Here is a 19379-nt window from a genome sequence, read left to right as displayed (position 1 = left end):
TCTCTGATAGCCCCGTTGTTGGACAAAATTAACATGTTAGGGGATAGGCTTACTAGTTTAGAGTCAGCAATCAAGTCAAATTTGTCGGCCGACAAGCACCGTGACACATTTAACCGTCCTAAGTTACCTCCTACTCACGAAGGCTCTAAACGGGATAAAAGCTGCCAAACACAACTAACTGGCCCTAGTACAGTGGGGCAAAAAGTAACCAAACACTCTCTAAGTGTCTCCTCCCCCCAGTTGACCACACCTAGAGCAGCTCATGATAAGATTAAATCAATCCATCTACCGCCAGAAGCGGCCCCATTCGTGTGCATACTTGCTGGTGTCCCTGCTCTTCCACCTGGTAAAATTGAGAGCCAACATGACTTACTAAACAAAACCAAATTCTGGCTCTCAAAAAATAGGCCACTGCCTCGTCACCTATATGGAGCAATAAGGAGCGTCAGGAGGGTGGACTGGCTGGGTTCTCTTCATAAGGATCTTCCTGGGGACCTGGTACTCGTGAGATTCAGAGACACAAACATTGTCCCTTACTTGAAAACTTGGCCGCCACAAGAGACAGACGGCCCAATATCTATATGGGACTTATATGATTTTTATCCCTCAATCCCTGGTTTTCCCCCTTTCTTGAAATCATTCCCTACATCATGATCTTTTTGGGAAATACTGGGAGTGGTAATAATTAATTCTAACCCCCATTTTCACCATCTCAACCCGGGGTGGAAGGGATCTAATTATGTTTGGGACCCTGTCCTACTGTTTTTGGATTACATTGGCAATCATGGAGGAATGTTGAACTTTGCAAGGTCCTACCTAAATTTACTCCTCTTTTTATACTTTTAAACCTTTTTAATTTTTTATGTAAGCTGACACTGGTTCTTTTGATTTTTCTTTTTAAATGATGATCATCTTTCCCTTTACCCTTTTATTTGAATGAAATTGTCTAAATGTGCTGTATTATTTTTTTCTGTTACTGTATGCTTATATGATATTCTTTGGTAATATCGAATAAAGCTTATTTTGAACCTTTGAACCTTGAACCTGTCCTGTCTCTTCTTTCTTTAATCCCTTCTCCATTGCTCGCCAATTTGATATCCCTTCTTCTTACAACTGTTCTACCCATCCATTATTACCTCTTCTCCCATACTCTTTCCACATCAGTCAACCCTTTCCCATACTTCTTCCATTTTGTTCTCTCTTCCTGTCTCTCCCATCTTTCTCCACTCTTTATTCCCATACTCCAATAGCCCCGTTCTCTCGCCCTTCTGACACCGTTCTGTCTTCTTTCATCCTGTCCACTGTACAAACATGTTGGGCATCCGATAAACCAGAACATGGAGATGTTCGAATAGGGCTTGACATCGGCCCCCAGGTCCTTTCCACAACCACATGCCGCCTAATCTTAGGCGAGTGTGAGAAAGCCAAGCGAGGGATGGTTCAGATCCTGCCCTATTTTCCCTGTACCAGGACAGGAGCTTGCCTGTTTACCCTGCGTTTTTATTTTAATTTGTTTACCGAAAATAAAAGCCCCCAGCGAATTTAAGACTGTATTCGCTGGCTCCCTAGCTTGTGAAATGTTTGTAGGTGATATTATGTTAAATCCGGAAGAGCAATACGGCAAAAGCGGCCTCATAGCCCCTGACAGACAGCGGAAGAGGCGTCGCTGCCGGAAGTAGGTCAGTCACTGTGGTGTGTGTTCGCAGCGACTTTTAGTCATCAAACTATGACGTACAACAGCAGTGACTCTGTGCAGCCAGCAACGTTTTGGCATGTGCTGGACTGCATTGTGTTCGGTGTATGAGGAGACACCTTAATTCACAGCAACATATTGTTCCCTTTAGAAAGTGTAAGTCCTAAATGCTGAACCCTTTCATGCTTCTTCCTGACATCAGATCCAACAAGCATTTGTAATGCAATAGGTCTTGCATTTGCGAGAGCTTGAGCCATTGGCATTTACAATTAAAAGCATGAATTATCCTATGGTGGTAAAGCCTCAAGAAGTGCTAATACTTTCCTCCTGATACCACTCATTCTTAGCAAAAAAAGAACTTGTGACTGAGCCTTCCCCCCAAAGATATGGAACTCTCTTCCACCGGAAATACGCAGAATCTCCTCAACGACTGCCTTCAAAATGGAAGCCAATAGATTCCTAGTGAATAAATTCTTACCTTAATTGGGCTATTTTGCCTGCTCGAAGCCATTGATCCTACAACCATTGCACCGACATTTGATGCTGCTCTCCCTTACCTTAGCCTGCTATATACCTGTCTACTGTATTACTCTCCCTGTCTACTTTGGCTTGTAATTATGAAATTTTTCCTGTTTTTGTATTCTTACTTGATGCCGAGATTGCTTTTATGTCCTTCCTTACATCCTTTTTGTAAAGCGCTCTGATATCCTTTGGGCTTTTGTTTGCGCTATATAAAACCTTATAAATAAAATAACATGTCATAAAAAGATGAAAGATGAAAGGCGGAGAGGAACTACATCTAAATACCTAATGCTAGTATTAGGTAGCTTCTGCACTGCTCTTATCTCTAGTGAGGTGCAGCATGTCTTCAGTGCAACAAGCCGCTTTGCAGTGCACAGAAGTCCTTTGATGTCAGACAGAGATACAACGAGAAGGAACATTGTTTGGGCCCTCCATATTTGGTGTATCATCTTTAAAACAACCATAGCTGTATGCTGTGCTGCCAGCCGGGAATAGCAGGTAAGTAAAGTTCATATGTAACTTTCACTTACGATCAGTGCATTTGTGCAGCCGACATGTGCCTGGCAACGAAGGGGGATGCATCTTCCATGCAATGCTGATAGTGAATCCACTCATTCGCCCATACAGAGGCAGTGGTGGTGAATGTTCCACAAAGGCTCACTCCAAGAGTAGAACTAATAGGCATGAGGCCATTGTAGGACACTACAGAGTGATACAATGAGGGAGCCTTATCTCCCAACACTGAAGAACCAAATGGACTGGACCCCTTGACAAGACAGACTGCCGTTGTGGGATCAGAATAGTAAGCATGCATGCTGATGAAGTTGCCAGTTGAGGGATATCAATGTAAACAGCCACGACAACGCGGGCTTTAGCCCGTGCTGCCATTACGACGCTGCTTTTACAACGCAAGTCGTTACAACGACTTGCGCTGGAGGGCGCTGTTGGTAAAGGAATAGTTTAATTTTCTATTCCAACACCTTCCCTACTGTAACGTGGGCTGGAGTTGGAATAGAAAATTAAACTATTCCACAATCCAGCGCCTACAGTGCAAGTCGTTGTAACGACTTGCGTTGTAAAAGCAGCGTCGTTATGGCAGCGCAGGGTAAAGCCCGCGTTGTCATGACATACATCCGATATCAACCCCTAGGGTGGGCCTGAGCATCACACGCCCCCCTACCTTTCCCTAGGTGTGTGCTGACCCCTAGATCTGGTCGCAGGACATATGTAGGTCTAGGAAGATCCTGGAATACGAGTCATGGAAAGTCATCCATACAGTACTTATCTAAGGGGTGAGAGTGAAGGGTATTTTCTCTCCTCTAGGCCTGCAGACACTACACTGTCCAGACCATGTCTTTAACATTGACGGGGTTGGAGTGGCGGGAGGGGGGTATTTGGAATTTGGGACCAGACAATAACACCACATGGCTGGCCCAGGGTGTGAGAAGATCTGAGAGGCCCACAGTAGAAGTTTATGTTGTAATCCTATGTCAATATGTGTATAGGTTTATATCAAATTCCCTATGTGAATTTTTTCTGTATGACATGTCACCAGCTTTGAAAAGACTGAAGGGTCCTCATCACCCCTCTATATTCCCCTCAATAAAGTGTTCGTCTCTGACATGACACTCCCATTCAAATAATGGATCACATATGTATTCTTACTGTCTATTTTACCGGCCCCCGCTCCCCATAATCTTTTTATTGTGTTATGTGTGCAGGGTCAAGAGAAGACTCTTAGGCTGGTATGTGGACCAGACTACACTTTAATATGCATTCTATAACTATTACATGTGTCCCTCTACGTCTAAGGCAGCTTGTCTCCATCCAAGCTACCCCTGCTCTATCCTAACCAGGGACTGTCTGTTCCTCCCTCACTTCCTTTCAAGTCCTTGGGGCAGGAAGTGGTGCCAAGATCCCTAACTTGTGATCTTGGCACTACTGTTCCCCTGGAGGGTCCCCCTGCCCTTATGACATAACGCCCGCACCATTCTGAATATGCGAAACAGGAAATGCACACTTCCACCAGCGATGGTATTTTTTCCATTTTTTTTTTAATCTAGGGTGGCCATGTAACTTTAAAACATTTGTTTATTTTTTGCAGTGAAAGTGTTGGGAAATAGTTCCAAATCACCCTTCTAAGCAACACCTGATTTTCAGGTGCTCATATTGCCTTAGTGAACCACTACCTACACACACAGACCCCGCAAGTTTCTATAGGAAACCCTTACTGTATCAAAGCAGGGCGGAGCGTCCGTCGGCAGCACGCCTTCATCGCACGTCTCCAAAGGACCGTCCACCTTCTGCAATGCGGCATAGGCGTATGGCGACAGCTGAACACCTTGAAAGGAAGTGGACAATAGTGTTTACCACTGAATTACGGAAATGTATAGTTAAAATATATATGGCATGTATACCTATTTGTCATGGTTTCTGAGCAAGTCTTCAATTGGCAAGTGGGTCTTAGCCTAACTCTGGAGATTGCAAGAAGCAAACAATATATTTGTGTGTTCACTTGGGACCAACGGCAGTGTCGCTACACAATGATGAGTAGAACTGAGTAGCAAGGATATGCTTCTTTCCCAATCTCGGGAATACATTTTGTGGGTTTGAGAGTCGCCTAAAGACCGCTCTTTATTGATTGGTGGTGAATTGGCCTGTACCAACAGTTCCTATAATTTCTAGCAAGTCAAAGATTGTTAGGAAAGGGAAGGCTCTGACGAGTGGTGTGGAGACACAGGTGGCAAGGGAGGAAACTGAGATAAAAAAGTTACATGCCTGTGGGGTATAAAAAACAAACATAGGCTATTTAGGTAGAAAATGTTCGTTTTTTTGGATCCTATAGGAAGCTATGGAAAGGTGGAGGCAGTGTGATTCTGTCAGCCCAGGGGACATCATAGGCAGACTTTCAAAACAGGGTGAGTGAAATCATAATCTCGTGTAGGATTTTAAGGGAATCGGGAGAGTAGGCTGCAGACGGTAACTGTCCGATAAACACGGACATAGACCTTTGCGTCTTGTAATTGACAGTAAGGAGCATGGCTCGAGTCGGGGTACCACGCGGGTGGACTGCGTCCCACCACTTATTTTACCAGGTGGACGCCGTCCCCCCTGCAAAACAGATAGACTTCACTCTTTGGCCTCTCTGGGACGAGGAGCTCGGAGCTCACAGCATGCTGCTCACGTGCTGACTCCTCAAATGCAATCACATCTAATGGGTGAGGAGGGGAGGCAATGAGCCCAATGGTGCAAGCCACTTTTTGTGACGTCACTTCCCGTTGTGACGTCACTTCCGGTGACAGCGTCCCCCCAATTCTTTTTTTAGGACTTTTGCCCTGGTAAGGAGCACATTCACTGAGACTTCAGACAGCACCGCTACCTAAGTTGCTCCACTGTGCTGTGTGAAAGGAAGAGAGCGGGATAGCACCAGATTTTCTAAGATATGGCTTTGTTTCTCACTCTTTCTGCGCGGGCACACTTTAGGCTGCCTTGCACCCCACAGATTCTTGCACCATAGGACATGGGTGTTTGCTTGCTAGCAATCATAGGTTTTCTACTGAAATGGTACCCTCCCGGGACAAAACACTATGCTTAGAGATAACTTCTTTCCTTTCTAACTTGTATTTGTGCTGTACTTTATGACATACAGGAAAAGTTAGGACAGTTTTGAGAAAAGAAAACTTTCCTCAAATGTTGTGCCTGCCGCGTGGAGGTATACATTGTTTACTTAATGTCCTGCATACCTTCTTCGGTAGATAGGGTTTTGCGTCAAAATCCATGTGTGATTGAATGGGAACACGCCTGCACCACCCAGTGGACTCTGCCTTGATGCAAAGTAAAGCAAAGCACTACTTTGTCTTACTTTAGGGCTTCTTTCCAGAACACGTCAAGATGTTCCCTGGAATTTGTTTTCCAAATTGAAGACTTTGTGGTGGTTTGTGTCATATCTTATGACAAGGTCTCCCAGGAAGTTTGAGTGTGAATATCTGAACAACACACAGGTATTGTATGTGCCTAACAATAAGACCCACCTCAATTACTCATTCACAGAGAGGGCTTTAGCTTGGAACATGTTCTTTTTAAAATAGGGTATATTAGAACCTCCCCGATGACATATGGGATGCGGAATATGGCTAAGTGCTGGCAAAAATGCATTGTCTATGTTGGCAAAACAAGGCAGACATAATGAAATATACTGTTACAGGATACATCACAGGAAGGAAGACACACGTTGCAGAACAGTTTTCTATGACGTAAGTATCCCCATTTACTAATGTTGTGGGTTAAAGTTGTATTAGGCCTGCACTGGCTACTACGCATTATGTCAGTAATCCAACTGACCAGAGCTTTAAGTGGGCCGGCAGGTTTTTTTAAGGGTGCCTCGAAACGGAAATCCTTTAAGAGAGTCATTCTCTCTCTGGATTTCCCATCTCTTTTTGAAACTGAGGAGCAGCAACATTGTCGAGGTGTCACAAGGGCTTTAAGTGGAAGTTTTTTCAATATTACATACAAGCCATAGTTGCTGGTTATTTATCTTATGCCACTAGACACCATTGACAAAGCCAATAGTCCCGACTTGTAGGTATGATGTGAAGTCCTGAAAATGACTGATACAGTACATAAATAATATTAGCAAGCCAGCACAGAGCCACAACTTACTTTCTTCACGTTGATTAATTCAGGTAACTTAACCAATTTAGCAATTTACTTTATTGATATTTTTTTTATATTCAACAACTTCCTTTAAAGACACACGGTTCTGGTTCACAGACCAACTCATTTCATGTACAAAAATACTTTACAAAATACAATAATAGCTTTTGCTCACAAGGTGCAAAAAGTTCCATGAAGGAAGGGTCTAATCAATTCAAGTCCCATGAATTAATTCTTGACGAACAATTAGTTTTTCTTCTTCCTTCTGTGCTTTTAGAAGTTTTGGGGCAGATTTACAAGCCCCTTGTGCCACTTTTGTGTGACTTTTCCCATGGTAAAAATGATGCAAAAGTGGTGCAAGCTGCTTGTAAATCTGCCCCTTTGTAGTTACTTTTGATAGAATATAAAATATAAGATATATTTCTCTCTTTATGGAGGATTTCATTCACTTTCGTTTTGACTGCTTAAGAGAAGGTCCTAGATGGACATGAATGGTAGCAACCAAAATATGAGCACAACTTATAATGCAATCATCTCTACAAAATTGTGTGTAATGCATTGCTCTTTTTCGAAGGTTAACTACTAGAAAATTAAGGAATGATACATTACTCTAAAGAGCGAATTTCCGGAAGGGAAATTTGACGAATTACTTACTTGCATTGTTGTTTCAATCTTTCGAATTAAACGTCGATTGTTTGGCTTGTTTTGGAAGCGAATTAAATCTTAGGGGCATATTATCAAGCAGCAGCGATAATTATCACAGGTTGCTGTTAGCGAGAACTTTTTTTTTCGCCGCTATCGCTGGCAATTATCACCATGCTATCGCTGTATTAACAACGCATAGCACGATGGCGATAATTTTCCAGCGATAGTGGTGTTTTTCATGGAACATCACTGGTTTTCCAGGGATATTCCATGGAAAAGAGCGATAACCTTGCTGATACAACCCTGTGGTCGTATCAGCATAATCCACCCCCATTGTCAGATATAGGTAAGTCTGCATTTTTGCAGACGTTAGTTTTTGGCTGCGGTTTCACCAAAAAATGCAAAAATGTGTGGGCCTCATTGTAAATATAGCGATGTACATTGCACAATATTTTACAAGGTAGTCCATCAGGTGCATGCCCAGTGATGCCCACTTTGCATCTCATTAGAGATGCGGAGTTAGGCATGCTGGAAACGGGCGCTAAGTCAAGGAAACACACGCTAACGTGTCCTTGATGATATTGCGATACAATTATCGCCCCTTTTCGCCCAAAAGCGGAATGACCTGCGAAGTTCAGTTTTACTTAGTACCGTTGATGTAGTTTGCCTAATTCACAATATGGCCACTAAAGGGCGCTCTTGCATTACATTCTAGTCTCTACAAAGTTCTCACCAGAGCTTTTATTTCGCTTCTTTTTAATGGTGTCTAGGCTATTTTCCTCTATTCCTCGACCCTTCTGATCACTTGTTTAAAGAAGGCCCTGAATTATAACAGTGTTCTTTCGCAATACGTGACTGCGGTTTGGTGGCAGCAACGTGTGTGCACACTGGTCTTAAGCACGTTTGAACCTCGAATGCTTACCATCAGAAATAAACTCATTGTAGATGGGCACGCCATTGTAGTCTCCACAAAGTCCGCAGGTCTGGTTTGCATATTTCGGATCCAATTCCAACTGAAAGACACGCAAAGGAAGGAGTATTATTGCGTGAATAAGGAAGGAAAGACTGGAGTTTCGAGGAGGGAAGCATGGATGCCAAGTTTTCAATATGCTTATGTGTGACCTTTGGGTGTTGAAGTAGGTGCTTGTGTGACATTTTAGTTCCTCTTGTGTGACACTTTGAGAGACACTTTACCGAAGGTAAAACAAAGCCGCCATCTCCATATGTCCCCCTTACATGCAAGATTGTTTTTGTGGTCAAGAAAGTGCCTTAAAACAGCGCAGAGAGTATGTTGCCTATTTAGGGGCTTATTTATGAGCCCTTGCGTCACTTTTGCTCTGCTGGTGCATCACTTTTTGTGACGCACCAGCCGGGTAAAAAAATGCATCATGTTGCGTCATATTTACAAAGGGACACATCTAGGTAGATGCGTCACTTTGTAAACCCCTGCGCCACATTATACCTGCGCCAGGTATAATGTATGCAGGGTGGGCGTTTTGATGCAAGTAAGCCTTGTAGAAATGACTTAGTGAAAGCTATGAGATTTCACTGCGTCACTTCTAGGACGCAAATGTGTCATTATCTTACGCCTGCCTCACAGCAGGCGTAAGACTGATGCAGGCACATTGAAATGGTACTTACCCATGTTAAGTTGCGTCACTTTTGTGACACACTCCCGCAATGCATCATTTTTGCGCCTACAGATACGCCAGAAATACTGACGTATCTGTAACTCCTTGTGACATGATGCGTCATATTATAAATATGACACATCCAGCATGTCGCAAGGAGGGCCCAATGAAAAGTGGTGCATCGCTGTTTTCACGCAGCGATGCGTCACTTTTAAAAAATGAGGCCCACAGTTTTTACCTCTGGCTTTGAGATGGTGTCAATATTTGGAGGGTGCAAATAGACCAGTAAGTGAGTTGTTTGCTGCAGAGATGTGTGTGCAAGTTCAAATCTGCTGGTTCACAGTCACAGAATTGAATGATGTGAGGAGCAACTGCTGACAAGAATGATTTAGACTCCAGAACCATCAATACCTTACCCTTGACAGCTATTAAAGCTAAAGTACGACTCATAGCGCCTGGAGGCATACCGTGTGCACAACATGAAGCGCATGCTAGCTAACTGAATCTATGTTCGAAGCAGTACTGGCCACACTAATTTGTGATAGCAATATTTATTGAAAAGACATCAATAATGGCCTGACATTAAACCACACATTTAACCCAACAGCCCACCCCTATAGATCTTAGGGTGACCAACCGTCCGTAAACTTCACGGACAGTCCGTAATTTCGTCCGTCTGTCCGTTGTCCGTGAAGGATTCTTTAACGGATGCCATTTGTCCGTAATTTTAACCGGGCACAGCTTCCACCCACCTCCCTTCTTGACTCCCATGCTGTTGAGGTCGGTGTAACAGACTCTGATGCAGCAGCACCAACGCTCAGATACCCACCAGCAATGGAGAGGCACAGTGGGATGGCAACCCTCACACCTCCAGCCCTTGATGAGCTGTTAAGAGGTGCTTGAAAGTGACTGAGAGGGAGGGGCTGCAGCTTCAGGAGCAGGGACATCTATTCAGATGCTAACAGTACTGAATGCGTCATGTATCTGCAATTTAGAGGGGCCTCAAACATTCCCTTTCTGCCCAGGGCCCCACACATCCTGTTTACGCTAAGGCAGCACGTGGTTCTCTTCACAGAACTTAATTACTGTCACTAAATTGTAAGCAAACCTTGTTCTTCATACATGCAGTCTACAATTTAATAAAATAAAGAAATGGCACAATCGCACCCACACTGAATACTGCATGCCCACCCCTATGCCCACCCTGGTGGATCCTGTTCCTCCTCCTGTGATGGCTCCTGCCTCCCCCCCAGGGATGGCTCCTGTCCCCCCATTTGGTGGCTCCTGCCCCCTCACCCCCGCCTGTGATGGCTCCTGTCCTCCCATGTGGTGGATCCTGTCTCTACCCTGGGTGGCGCTCTGTCCCAGTCCTGGAATGGCTCCTGCAGCGAGGGTGAAGCTTTTGATGGGCCTCTTCTCAAAAAGGCTCAGTTAAATATTAATATGAAAAGGTGGGCGAGTGAGTAAGTGAAGGGATGGCTGGATGGCTGGATGAATTAGTGAAAGGGTGAGTGGATGAATGAAAGATTGAACAGATGGATAATGAGAGAGGATGGATGGATTGATGAGTGAGTGGAAGTATGGAAGAGAGAAAAGGTAAATAGCTGGATGTATGGGTGGAAGGGTAGCTGGATGGGTAAAAGGGTGGATGGATGAGTGAAAGGATGGATGAGTGAAAAGGTGGATGATGAGTGAATGAGTGAGTGGGTGGATGTGTGTGTGTGTAGCTCTAGGCTGGTCCTTTGACACAATTGAGGCTTAGGACCTGCCTTGTACCTGGGGCAGTGCACCTGTGTGTCCTCATTTGACTACGAGTGCACTACTGCCCCTGTCAGGGGTTTAGCATGTAGAACAGAGGTGGCAGAATACTGTGTTTTGTGAATCAGTAGTTATGGCCAGAACATTTTATCTAAGTTACTGGAGTGCAGGCCAACTGGCTCACTTGTGCAAACTTTTACTTCAATGCACTAGCTAAGGTCTAAGCACTAACATCTCTAGTGTATTTTATGCATATGCATGTGTGACGTATGTGGTACTTACAATACGTGCACAAGTGAACCAGCATGGCATGTGGGCTCCATTTGAAGTGTATTTCTTACATTCCTGAAGCTGGAGTGAGGAGGCCTAGACACTCAAATGGGTGAAGAGTAGACAGGCCTCTCTTTCAAAATTCAATTACGTCCTCTTGCTGAGAAGAAATGCTAATTATTCTCTGACTACTGCCATTTGGTATGTGGTGGGGTGAAGGGCGGGTCTGCTGACTCTGTCATTCAGAGTGCGAACAGTCCTTTAGGGGAGGCCACACTTTTGTTTATTTGCTGATCACTGTTTCCAACGCTTTCTGATTCTGTTGTGGGTACACCAGGCTTGGGACTACCATGCTGTGTGCAGCATCACTCTATGCAAAGGATGTGTCTGGAGAAAAGCATGGAGAGAAACTTCAGAAGCAAAACTACCCCTAACCAGTTCTGAAAGTGCAGACAGAGAATCCACATGACCTCTCTGCCTTCACTCTATGAACGTGGGAGCTCATGACTGGCATGCTTTTTCAGTTCCAAGTTTTCTTTGACTGAGGAAGTAAGTGCTCTGCAGAGTATGCAGAAACTGCTGTGCAACCAGAGTTAGTGTCTGCCTGATAGCTGGTTTCCCAAAGGTGCAGGAACATCACCTGGATTCCAACCAGGAAGGAAGAAGTTAGCATCATGTCCTGAAGAGTTTGGAGGTCAACCCACCTAGTGAGAGAGGGGAGAAGCTGTCCAACCATGCTGGAAGTGTGATTGTCCAAGGCAGGCCAAAGCCAGCTGGCCCAGAAACTTGAGGATCCATCCACCAAGGAAGACTAAATGGGGCCATCTGCATGTTCCAGGGACCATTGCGCAGACTCTCTTGGCTAATGGCTGGCACTGCAGCAACATTAAGAAGTTGTGTCTTAGAAGACCATACTGCTGGGACATTGTGAAGTTGTGCCCAAGCGAACACTGCCCTTGCAACATCTTGAATTTGTGCCCAAATCGTCTGGGCTAATAGAATGTTTTTGAACTGCACCTAAGTGGACAGTGCAGTGTACCCAGTGGCGTGAGCCATGGCTGTATCTTGCTGCCACAAAAAGAGGGCCTTTAGTTGACCCCATGAGCCTGACCCTGTGGCACCACCACAAATCACCTGAAGCCCAGAAACTGACCCGCAGCCCGCCAGAGACTTAAATCGATGCTAAGGGCAGCATACCTGCACAGAGTCTGGCCTTCATGGACTTAACCTGAGCGCTGAAGCACTTTCAGCCAACTCGTCTTCTCCCAGAGGAGGAAAGGCACCAGATGTGTGCTGCAGATCCCTACTGTGTTCTAAACGCAGATTAAATTCTGCAGTGGTGAGATAAGAACATTAACTCAATAGAGGAGGTTAAACTGCAGCTGTGCCTGATAGGTGCCCAAGACACACCCAAACCCAGGAAGGGAAGAGAGTGAGAGAAGGGCGAAAGTTTATAGGAAATGATCACCCCCAAGTATAGCTGCCATGCACCAGTGAAGAATCCATTTCTGTGACCTGTAGTGTCGATTATTCTGTTTTCTTTGTGTACTAAAGTATTCCTTTTAAACAGAGACAGGCACTGGCTTGGACAATGCATTACTGCGCTACCGCGATACCAACCCAAATAGACGAGGCCAATTAGCCCCTGCTAGCCTAATCACCCCCTAAACAGTAACTGAAAACAACAAAGCCAATAGACAAAATCACATGCTTTAAAAAGGCTATGTTTCTTTGATATTTTTTGTTTAGTAAAGCTATTACAGTTTTGAGAGGTTTGACATAGTCAATTACATCTTTGAACGCAATGCTTTATGTGTATATGTGTGCGAAAAGTAAAAAGTGATTTTTGATAATGGTGTGATAATTCGTAAGAATAGAAAACATATTTGGGTGATTCTTTTTTTAAAAAGTTGACTGAGTGCATTCAAATGTTTAATAGGTGATTTAGTAGTTTTTCAACACTTGGGACTGTTAGTAAAAAATTTTAAAAGGTAAATTATTTTCAAAAAAATTGGACCTGGTAAGTAACATTGCTTTAAAGACAATTTATAGGCTATGATTGTTAACTGAAGTGGTTAAAATATTTTATGCATTTATTAAAAGGATGCACAATTTGCTTAGACATTTTTAAACGTTAGGGTAAACGCTGTATGTATTTTAAAACAAATTACAATTTCGATTTTTATTTTCGAAAACAGTTTTTGAAAACCTTTAGTTCCTCATGCATGTGCTGTAAAATGCATAAGTTTGTAACTTAATGAAGTTTGGCACGTTTTACACAATTTTGTGAATTTGGCTAAGGCAAGGTCCCTTTTTTTTCCAACACAGAAATATCATGCAAGACTGTTACTTACATGAATGCTGCTCTCCTGGTCCCAGGCCAAGATGAGGCCAAGTTTGGCCACCACTTTCACATAGTTGTTCTTTGTTTTGATTTCGATCCACGCACGTCTGTAGGGTAGTTCGATCCTGTGCAGTAAGAGAAGGAGCGGGATTAGTATGGGAAATCACGGAAAAGGCACTGGTTGTAAGTATTACATATTTAAGAAAAACACTGGAACAAAAAGATGCTTTACAAACACTTTTGCACACCTTTCTTTGTTCCTTGAGTAATTAAAGGAAAATGTGCACAGACATAAGACATGCATGGTTAAAAATTGTGATGATCAGGTCCATGGAGAACATTTGATTGTTGTAGGTTTGTAAACATGCTTGTGTCTTTTAAAGACCATTTGTGCTGGGTCATATACAAACATATGTCATGTAAGAAATATGTTTGTACAATTGTATTGTTCTGGGTTATTTGTGATTTTAAAGAAAAAGAATTTCATAGAATACCATTACTGAGCAACTATTTCACCGAACCGGTTTAATTGAAATTAGGAACAGCATTTACCATTTCGTAGAAAACAATTTATAGTGTGTCTTTTTGTTTTCAAAAATTGTGTTTGCATGCTTATGTTTTAAGGTGTAAATGCAATGGCTGCAGGTGTTACTTTGAGAAATATTTTTATATGAGGTGTTCATTTCAGTGCTTTTCTTCTCAGCACCATAAACTCCACACATTTCTGAACCATGAAACCATTACTGCCTATGAACTCCACCCATCACTAATCCCTAAAACCCCTCACCACCCTTAAGCTTCATTAGTTCCTAAACCCTAAAAAACCCTTCGCCACCACTAAAATCTACCCATCACTAAACCTTAAAAAGCCCTCAACAGCTCCAAACTACCCATCCACAAATCTTTAAAACCCTCCAATACCCCAACCCTAAACACTACCCATTCATGATTGCTAAATAACGCGCACTACACCGAAACTCCACTGTTTCCTAAAGCCAAAAGTCCCTTTCTATACCTGAACTCCAGCGATCCCTGACCCCTAAAATCCCTGACCCTAGAAAACCCTCACTACCCCTAAACCCCACCCAAATTTAATGTACTTGTCTTTTTTTCCTTAATATTCGATTTCCTTTAAAATTATTGGTTTCTTCCAATGATGTTTCTCAGTTTTTGTTTTTCTATCAAATTGCATACATCAATCTTTCTGTGTTTTAAATATATGGGCCGATTATGATGTCGGGTGGAAAGCCTCCTCCTGACAGTCGGTTTCTACTCGACCATGTCGGAGCCCTTCCGACCGACTCGGTCAGTTTACAATCCGCCCAACAGAATACGATGTTTGCGGTCCGAAGGCAAACTTCATGGTCATTGCGATTTGGTTCTCACCGGCCCTTGGAGTATTCTTGTCAGTCGGAATCGCATTGTACGCCCCAATAAACAGCGTTTCTGACCTCAAGATTACAATGTTGATTTCCAACAGCCTTTCCCCGTCAGCCTGTCCGACATGAAAAGGCTGTTGGAAAGTGACTTTAGGGGCCCCTGGCAGGGTCCCCTTCATCCTTGGGGGCTGAGGGGGTACCAAAGGAACCCGCCTGTAAACAGTGCACTTTGTGGCAGGCACCGTGGGGTGCCTGGGACAGTGTGCAGGGTTTTACACACACTCCCCATTTCCCCATAAGAGCCTGTGCACTGGCCAGTTAGCGGGCGGAACACAAGCTCCTATAGGAAAAAATGGAAATTCGACCGAACAGTGTTTGGTTGCATCCTATTCAGTTTGGCAGAACCACCGAGCTCGAGTCGGTCCTGATTGCGAGTCGTTCCCGGGTGGAAACTTTCCGCCCAACATCGTAATCGGCCCCCTAGTATCTGCCCTCAAAAGATTTGGCAGTAGTAATCAAAATGATAATCTGGATTTAGTTTCAAGTAAATACTCTGCAGCGGTTTTTGTGTCAGAGGGTAGTTAATTAGTCAACTGTACAAATAATTAAGATACAACAGTAAATTCGAATGTTTATTTATTCTTCAAGCTTCAATGTTTACATGTTCTCGAGCACTGTGATTTGGGAGCTTCACTTTTGATGCATTTATATCACTCTCCTACTTTCCTCTATGACATTTTATCAGGGTCGGACAGGCTACTGGGCAGTTTAGAATGCTGCTGAGCTGGGGGTATATTTTGTTGATGGGGACCTGCGTGTACTAAACGAAATTCATTTAGCGTTTATTATTTCGAAGCACACGCAGGTCTCCATGAACTAAATCAGCCCCCACTGCAGTAAAATCAGCCAGCAGCTCTGCAGCATTCCAAACTGCCCGGTAGTCAGTCCGGCCCTGTACAGTTTCCCACATTTCCTAAAAGGACACATTCACGTCGTTATTCCTCACAAACTCACAAGTGCCAATATTTCCTCAAGAAAGCTGCTGGTAACAAAAACGAATGGGCCATTTTCTCACGAGTTAATTTTAAAACCGCTGTGTGGCTTTGAAACTGGAAAGATTTTAGCAATTTATTTTTCAAGCAACTTAAAGAACAGTTAAAGTCCCAATTTTAGTGGTAAAACCCACAGGTAGAAGAAACTATTGTGAACTACCGTAGCTATGGTGTAATCACTGGAATTACATGCAGGACGTTCACGCAAGAAAAGCTTTGCCGTTTTGCACACCCCTACAAATCACATACATTGAATTAGAAGACTGGTATTACATTCCTAAATGTTCTCGAGTGGGGTGTGCAAAATACCCACACAGATGAAACATCTACATCTCCTCAAGGAAGTAGCTGACAGTTTGAAAGGTTCAGACTTACAAGTTGCCTCCCAGCCTCACTGCGTTCTTGCTGATAACAAAGAAGACCCCGTTCATGTGCATGGTGATGTAGGAGACAGCAGGGAGGCCATCGATGACTGTGCGCCGCAGCTGGACGTTGAAGGTCTCAAACTCGCTCTTGCAGTTGGAACTGAGTAGGTAGTTGCAGGTTCCAGGGAAGTGGATAAAATCCCCATCGAACGTCTTGAAGTGCGAGTTTCCCCACGTGCTGCACAGTTGGTTGGTGTTGGGCATTGGCCCAGCTGTGAATTCAATGGAGAGTGTTAGTCAAAGTGCGCACTGTACCCTCATCAATCTGCGCAGACTGTGAGCCCATCACGCTTCGGCTTGTAATTGGAGGCAGAGATGCTGGCGATCAGGGCCGGACTGGGAACAGAAACAGGCCCTGGCAAACTGCTCAGCTGCCCCTCCCCCCTGGGGTGAAGAAGAGTGAAGCTGAGCAGTTTGTGACGGCCGCTTTCGGACGATTTTATTACGGGGGCCGATATTGCCAACCTCGGTAACAAAAATGGCCCCCAGGAACCAAAATCCAGCCTCCACCCTAGTGACCTACCCGGGAAATGCCTGGCGCCCGATATGGCCCTCCTAGCGACTAATCCCTGACTGTAATTCCCAACACAATCACGAGTCGATATGGATTTCCGGGGTTTGGTAATCACGAGGGACCACATTCAATTCCACATGCTTAACCTGCATCAGGGTTACCCGGTTTGCGATAGAGGCAGCTCTAGATACTCCGGGTCTCACTCATGAGGTGTCCCTTCCTGCACAAAATCAATCAGACCCACAATGCAGGCTCCCTTGCAGCAAGCAAGGGTGCCTACATTGGCGCACAGCAGCCATTTGTGTGCCTGCGCTGGGGAAAAGGACAGGAATGCGCCTATCACGTAGATGCAGCTTATTCCTGACCTTTAGTTTTGACTAAGGCAGCTCTTCAAGATTTCTTGCTGCGCTGCCCTACATCAAAACGTCTTAAATGAGCCCCCCCCCAAACCCCGATTGACCACCTCACTAACAGGAGGTTAGTTCACTCTACTTCCCGGAGTTACAGGTTCACTCAGACCAGGGCAAAGATAACAGCGTAAAATACAGTGTAAAGCATGGAGACCTCATAAAGGGCCCTTAACGTCAATGGAAACCATTAAGAAAGCAGCAATTTTTTGAAAATCTGTTTTGGCTCCAGCCTACGGTAACCAGGCATCCCGGATTTGCCCAGACTCTCCCGGTTTTCCACCAGCTGTCCCAGCAGATTTCAGGAAATTTAGCTCGACTGAAAACGGTGAGAGGTACTTTTTGATGTTTTACAAATTAGGGATAGTTATCAGTTATTTCAAGAAAGCAATTTCATTAACAGGCAAGCTACTGGGTTTGGAAAATTGCTTTTTGTGCATTTTCTAACTGCTTGTTCTGTAATTTTCTTCTGAGGAGCGTTGTCATTCTGTCCGCTCACTTGAAGTAAAATTGTAGTCCTTATTCTTATTTAATTAAATGTCCTGGTTTTTAGCTTTAAAATTCTGGTCACCCTACTCCAGCTCTCGCGACCACCTTCTTGCAACCTCCGCCTTGAAGACATTTCGTAATATTGAGTTTGCACAAGGTACAGACTCCAGTTTTTCTTACGGGAAATAATCCTGCCCACTATTCAGTGTATCTGAAAGGTCTGAAGGGCTGGAGTAGAGTCAGTCACACATCACATGTGCCTGACATGCGATCTCTTCCTTTTTCAGAATCAGCGGTTTATTTGAAAACCACATATTTTCCCTGCAACACCGCCTTCTTCAGCAGATGATTTATGGATTGGCCGTAGTACCACCTGCTGGAGGCACAGTATAAGTACATCGTCCCCAATTCCTCCTCCTCTCCTCCTCACTTTCTCCTCTCCCGGTCCAATCATGGATGGATCAGATGAATCTACTTAACAATAAACCCATCAGTCGACAGCGCAAAATCCCTGGGTGTCATACTCGACAAAAAACTCAATCTTATCTCCCACATCAACTCCATTGCAAAGTCTGCTCGATACCAACTGCGCCTTCTTTGGGGAATTTGTCGCTTCTTCCCGGAGCAAGACATTTAAACCCTGTTCCAATTGCTGGTCCTCTCAAGACTGGACTACTGCAATTCTCTTCTCACTGGCCTCCCCTAATCCCACCAGTCCCCCCTTAAATCTGTTCTCTATTCAGCAGCTCGCTTCATTTATGGGGCCAAAAGAAGCGACCACATCACACCCATGTTATCCACCCTCCGCTGGCTTCCCATTGAGGCAAGATCTATCTACAAGACTGCCTGTATCACCCACAAAGCCTTGCACTCCTCCTCTCCTCGCTACCTGGCGAATAAACTGAAACTCTCTGGAGGCTCTAGACCATCACGTAATGCGGAAAGTGTACAGCTTAAGCCTCCCACTATCAAGAAGGAAAGATTGATGGCCCAATCCTTCTCGGGCAACGCTGTAAGAATCTGGAACTCACTTCTGCCTCAGCTCCGGCCCACCACCTCCTCTCAGGCCTTCAAAACTCACCTCAAAGTTCTCCTCCTTCAAAGACACTTCCAAATTTAATGCACACCCTCTCTATTATCTGAAGGAAGACCTTCCATTATAGAGGATCCTTTTCTCCATGCCTATGGAAGTGCCTTCCCAGTTTGTTCTGCCAGTTACTGCAGTATTATCCTTCTACCTGTGTTTGGTACTCTTTTGTAACATGCACAAGTCACTTTTCTCTTGTAATACACTGTTTGCTACCTCTTACATTTTGTTTGCTTTAGATTCTTGCACAAGTGCCACCATTGCCTACGTAATGTTTGTTCTTGTGTTTGAGTGCCTACCATTTATTGCAGTACTATATCTCTACTTGTATTTTGGACACGTTTGTAACCTGCACAAATGTCACTTTTTTCTCCTGTATTACACCGTTTGCTACCTCTTGTATTTTGTTTACTCACAATTGTCACTTTTATCTCATGTAACTTAACGTTTGCTTTTGTAATTTGTTATTTGTTCACTTGTACTTTTCTCCTCATGTATCAGTTCTGTTCC

At 44.1% G+C, this 19379-nt stretch overlaps 1 protein-coding gene across 1 annotated transcript in view; it reads right to left on the bottom strand.

The window, feature by feature from the left end:
• The window catches only part of LOC147733193 (mucin-5AC-like), a 245804-nt gene that overhangs the window by 219395 nt on the left and 7030 nt on the right, over positions 1-19379 (bottom strand). The window contains exons 3-6 of the mRNA XM_086957733.1: positions 16323-16584; positions 13527-13641; positions 8436-8526; positions 4447-4556 (exon numbers count right to left, since the gene is read on the bottom strand). Coding sequence (XP_086813859.1) covers positions 4447-4556; positions 8436-8526; positions 13527-13641; positions 16323-16584 — 578 coding nt within the window. The remainder of the gene's footprint in view (positions 1-4446; positions 4557-8435; positions 8527-13526; positions 13642-16322; positions 16585-19379) is intronic.

This window comes from Lissotriton vulgaris, chromosome 2_1 (assembly GCF_964263255.1).
Source record: "Lissotriton vulgaris chromosome 2_1, aLisVul1.2, whole genome shotgun sequence".
Lineage (NCBI taxonomy): Eukaryota > Metazoa > Chordata > Amphibia > Caudata > Salamandridae > Lissotriton > Lissotriton vulgaris.
Note: the sequence above shows the minus strand (reverse complement) of the source record. Positions and strands in the feature narration are given on the sequence as shown.